The sequence below is a fragment of the Trifolium pratense genome, linkage group LG2, assembly GCF_020283565.1.
Source record: "Trifolium pratense cultivar HEN17-A07 linkage group LG2, ARS_RC_1.1, whole genome shotgun sequence".
NCBI classification, from domain to species: Eukaryota; Viridiplantae; Streptophyta; class Magnoliopsida; order Fabales; family Fabaceae; genus Trifolium; species Trifolium pratense.
The window spans coordinates 63,448,475-63,454,139 of record NC_060060.1 but is presented as its reverse complement, the minus strand read 5'-3'; the positions used below and the strand labels follow the sequence as shown (position 1 = coordinate 63,454,139).

At 32.0% G+C, this 5,665-nt stretch overlaps 1 protein-coding gene across 1 annotated transcript; it reads left to right on the top strand.

Annotated features, from left to right (window-relative positions):
* The first annotated feature begins 855 nt into the window (after window positions 1-855).
* Window positions 856-3,887, top strand: LOC123905204. The gene has a single exon (XM_045954830.1). The coding sequence runs from the start codon at window positions 2,061-2,063 to the stop codon at window positions 3,885-3,887; it is 1,827 nt and encodes a 608-aa protein (XP_045810786.1). The 5' UTR covers window positions 856-2,060.
* Window positions 3,888-5,665: the final 1,778 nt, after the last annotated feature.

Here is a 5,665-nt window from a genome sequence, read left to right as displayed (position 1 = left end):
AAGCAAAAATTGAATTATAAGGAGTACAAGGAGTACTCAACCCTTACAATTCGTTATAGCAACCATTACATGCTAATAATGCATTTTAATGGATCCTTACACCAATCTGAAAAAAAACACAAGAAGACTTACTAGCTATTTTACCTATAAACCAAAACCATGAAATATAAATAATCTTTTCTTCTAAGGCTTTCCAATTAATAGCTTCTCCTCTAAAAACCACATTGTTACGCGCACGCCATATACACCAAATGGTGGCCAACCAAATAACGTGACGAACTTTTTCATATTTCTTATTTTTCAATAAAGCTCCAAAAGAGGAAAAATGTTTCCACCCTGTTGAGGACAAAATCCTTATTTGATGTTTTAAAGATAACAAACATATTAATTAATTTTAATTATGATTATCTTGTTATCTACTAATGTGTTTTGTGAGAAATGTTTCAACGGTAACGTTATGGATGAGCAACCAATGGACAAGCAAAACATATAAGCAATGAGTAGAAACAACAGAAGCATCTTAAAGTCTTGGCTTAAATGATGAAGTGCTTCACAAAGATATTATTCCTTTGCCTCATCAAAAGTGGTAGTATTTTAAGGAAACACTTATGTAAGGAATATGCCAAACATGGCATAAATTGAATCATGGGCCATAAAGCCTTTTTGGACTAAAGTGAATAAAAGCCCCTTTGGACAAACAAAGGAAGCTTCCATCAATGATTGAAGAAGATTTGAATTTCAAATGAAAGCCACATCATACAATGATGGCTTGGACGAAAATTGGCCAACAAGGTGAAGTCTCACCATAAGCCAAGTTGTAGCATGCCTCATTCTCTTCAAGGGAACATAGAGGGGACAAGGAAACAACAAAGGACAATGAGTCACCAAAACAAAGTACAATAATTACATGATATTTTTTCCCACTTGCATACAAGTTGTCCAACCCTAAATTAGGAAAGATTCCTTCTTATGGACATATATGGGCCACGTAAATGCAGTGGTTGTCATTGGATTAAAAGTGTAGTGCAGATTGCCATAACGGTAATGTTACTGAAGCAACGATAACGCACTATTCACAGCAAAAAGACAGCACAACATTGTGACATGTCAAGTTGGATTTGAAATTCAAATCCCTCTCTCATACGCTCCTCCAAGGTTATATTTGCCTATAAATACAATGGAGCTACATGAAGAGAAGATTAAGAGTTTGCAAAAAGAATCAAATCATATACTTAGTTGAAGCAAAAATCAACAAGTAATAAACTCTTCAAAAGCAAAGCAAAGCATCAAAGATATATCATAAATTTGTGAAAAACAAATAGACAAAGCTTGCTATTATCAATCTCTCACTTGAGTTGATTTAACCCATATTCCCCACAAATATTGTAACCCTCTCAAGTCTTTCTTTCATGTTAGATTGAGTGTTTGTGAGAAAGTCTTTTCGAGTGAAGAAAAGCATTTTGAGTGAAAGTCTTTTCGAGTGAAGAAAAGCATTTGTGTGAAAGTCTTTTCGAGTGAAGAAAAGCATTTGTGTAAAAGTCTTTTCGAGTGAAGAAAAGCAGTTTGTATTGATCCAGTTGTGATCAAGTTTTTGATGCGAAGCAGAAGGTTCTGATCTGAGCATTTATAGTGGACAATCTCACAAGGACTGTGAGGACTGGACTAGCCCAAGTTGGGTGAACCAGGATAACTTTTGTGTGTTTTTCTCTTGGACTCTAAAATCCTTAAAACATACTAAACTAACTAACTGAGTAATACCAGAGTGCTCTGGGCCTTAAACATTTACTTATTCAGCAACTAACTCAGTATTTATTTTGTTCATTTATATATTGTTTATTTTATTGTTGCTAACTATATTTCTTTGTTAATTGTTAACTAACCAATTAAAAGAAATATTGTCTTGAGTTATTTTAAACTCACATAAAAGATTTTTAAAAAGGGTCACAATTCAAACCCCCCCTTTCTTGTGACATTTATTGCTACTTCAATTGGCATCAGAGCCTGTCTCTACAGGTTTATACACTTAACAAGTGTTAGAGGAAAAAGATTCAGGAAGAAAAATGTCAAAAGAAAGATACATTCCAGAAGGAGGATCTGCTTCAAGACCACCTTTGTTCACTGGAAAAAATTACTATTTTTGGAAAAACAAAATGCAATTGTTTTTAAAATCTCAAGAAGTAGGAATGTGGCGCATAGTCACAGAAGGAGATTATGTTCCTACTGTAACTTCTGCTGAGGGAGTCATTTCAGATAAACCTGAAGATGCATGGACAACTGCAGAACAACAAAAGGTACTCCTAAACTCTAAAGCTCATTTATTTCTATCCTGTGCTCTAAGCATGGAAGAAAGTGAAAGAGTAGATGAATGTGATACTGCTAAAAAGGTTTGGGACACTTTACAAGTTCACCATGAAGGAACTAGTCATGTAAAAGAAACAAGAATAGACATAGGAACTAATAAATTTGAAACTTTTGAAATGATTGAAAACGAAACTATTGATGAAATGTTTTCAAGATTTACTACTATCATAAATGAATTAAGATCTCTTGGAAAAACTTTTTCAACTAATGATAGAATTAGAAAACTTTTGAGATGTCTTCCAGTCACTTGGAGACCAATGGTTACTGCCATTACTCAAACTAAAGATTTGAAAACACTTCCCATAGAAGATCTTATTGGTACTTTAAAAGCTCATGAAGTTATTCTTCAAGGAGATAAACCTTTGAAAAAGGAAAAAACCATTGCTTTAAAAGCTTCTCAAAAAGATATAAGTTTTTTAGAAGATGACTCTAAGGAATTAGAATCTACCCAAGAAGAGGCAGAAGGAGAACTAGCTCTCATTTCTGGCAAAATCCAACGTATGTTAAGAAGAAGAGATCAAATAAGAAGAAACTTTTCTTCAGGAAAAGATATGCAGAAAAATGACTTTGACAAAAGTCAAGTGACCTGCTTTGGTTGCAACAAACTTGGACATTACAAATCAGAATGTCCCTTAAACAAATCACCCAGAAATTTTCCCTTCAAGAAAAAATCTATGTTAGCTACCTGGGATGATGATGATGAATTTGAAACAAATAAAGAAGAAGAAGAAGCCAACATCTGTCTAATGGCAGATTCAGAAAATGATGAGGTATTTCTCTTTGATAAAACTCATCCTTATGAAGAATTAGAAACTAATTTTGATAGTTTATTACATGATTCTGAATTCTTATCCAAACAATGTTTTTTGTTACAAAAAGAAGTTTCTGAACTAAAAGAAGAAAAGAAAAAACTTCAAATTGACATTCTTAATTTTGAGAAAATTAACAAAGACTTAATTGAGTCAAAAGAAAAACATGTTTGCTCTAGTGTTTTATCTAAGAAAATAGATGAAAATGTTGTGTTGAAAAATGAAATAAAAGAACTGAGAAATGATCTCACTGGGTTTATAAAATCAACTGAAACTTTTCAAAACATTATGGGATCACAATCTCAAGCTCTTAACAAAAATGGCTTAGGTTTTAATGAAGTTAAAAACAAAATTTTTGAAAATGTTCTTTTACCAGCAAATAGAGAGTTTAAGTTGAGATGTTCATTTTGTAACAAAAATGGTCATCATGAATCAATTTGCTATCAAAAAGAAAGTTATGAAAGTTTTTACCATGAACCAAAACGTTATCGTCACTTGGAAAGAAAAAATAAACATTGTTCATTTTGCAAAAACTTTGGGCATCTTGAAAAAGAATGCTATTTTAAAAATAAACAAATTGTGAAAACTAACCCTCAAGGACCCAAGTCATTATGGGCACCTAAACGAAAATTTCAAAATGCAGGGATACTATCAAAGTGCAAAGAAAAAGCCATGGTTTTTGGACAGTGGCTGTTCAAAACACATGACAGGAGATAAAAGGTGTTTTCTCTCCTTCATCAAAAAAGAAGGAGGGTCAGTTACGTTTGGTAATAATAATACTGCACAAATAAAAGGAAAAGGTATTATAGGTAATAATGATTCTGCAAAAATTGAAGATGTTCAATATGTAGAAGGTCTAAAACATAATTTACTTAGTATTAGTCAATTATGTGATAGTGGTTTTGAAGTTATTTTTAAACCAAACATTTGTGAAGTCAAACAAACTTCATCAGGAAAAGTTTTCTTTTCCGGATCAAGAAAGAAAAATTTGTATGTTTTATACTTAGATGACATTCCAGCTGAATCATGTTTTATGTCTATCGAAAAAGATAAATGGATTTGGCACAAAAGAGCTGGTCATATAAGCATGAAAACAATTTCAAAATTATCTCAACTTGATCTAGTAAGAGGTCTTCCAAAAATTAAGTTTGACAAAGATAAAATCTGTGAAGCTTGTGTAAGAGGAAAGCAAGTCAAAAGTAGTTTTTATCCAAAAGATTTTATTTCAACTAAAAAACCTCTGGAACTACTTCACATTGATTTATTTGGTCCTGTCAACACCACTAGTCTTGGTGGAAAACAATATGGTTTTGTTATAGTTGATGATTTCTCCAGATACACATGGGTTTTGTTTTTGAAAAATAAAGATGAATCTTGTGATGCTTTTCAAAACTTTTGTAAACTTGTTCAAAATGAACAAAGCTCAAATATCATCTCTGTCAGAAGTGATCATGGAGGAGAATTTGAAAATTCATCTTTTAAATCATTCTTTGATGAAAATGGTATTTCTCATAATTTTTCTTGTGCAAGAACTCCTCAACAAAATGGAGTTGTTGAAAGAAAAAATAGAACTTTACAAGAAATGGCAAGAACAATGTTAAATGAATCAAATGTTGAAAAATATTTTTGGGCTGAAGCCATAAGTACTTCTTGCTATATTTTAAATAGAGTTTCAATAAGAAAAATTCTAGACAAAACTCCATATGAACTTTGGAAAAATAGAAAACCAAACATATCATATTTTCATATTTTTGGATGTTTTTGTTATATCTTAAACACAAAAGATAATCTTGGTAAATTTGATTCAAAATCAGATAAAGCTATTTTCTTAGGTTATGCTACTAACTCTAAAGGATATAGAATTTATAACTTGAAAACTCAAACCATGGAAATAAGCATGAATATTATCTTTGATGAATTTGATGATCTTATAATGCCATCAATTGATGATGAGCAAGAAAGACTAACTTCTCAGGATGTTCCAAATCAAAAGAAAGAAGATGATCCTCTTCTTCCTCCAAAAACCTTAAGAATTGTTGGGAATCATCCTCAAGATCAAATCATTGGAAGTTCCACTGATGGAATAAGAACAAGACTATCATTCAAAGAAAATGATAACAACATGGCAATGATCTCTCAGATAGAGCCAAAATCCATTGGCGAAGCCATTATTGATAATTCATGGGTAGAAGCAATGAGAGAAGAACTTCTTCAGTTTGAGAAAAATCAAGTATGGTTACTTGTTCCATCTCCTACAGATCATTCAATCATAGGAACAAGATGGGTTTTTCGAAACAAGCTGGATGAAGAAGGTAAGGTTATTAGAAACAAGGCAAGACTTGTTGCTCAAGGATATAACCAGCAAGAAGGTATTGATTACGATGAAACTTTTGCTCCAGTTGCCAGGTTAGAAGCAATAAGAATTCTTTTAGCATATGCATCACATAAAAATATAAAATTATTTCAAATGGATGTTAAAAGTGCTTTTTTGAATG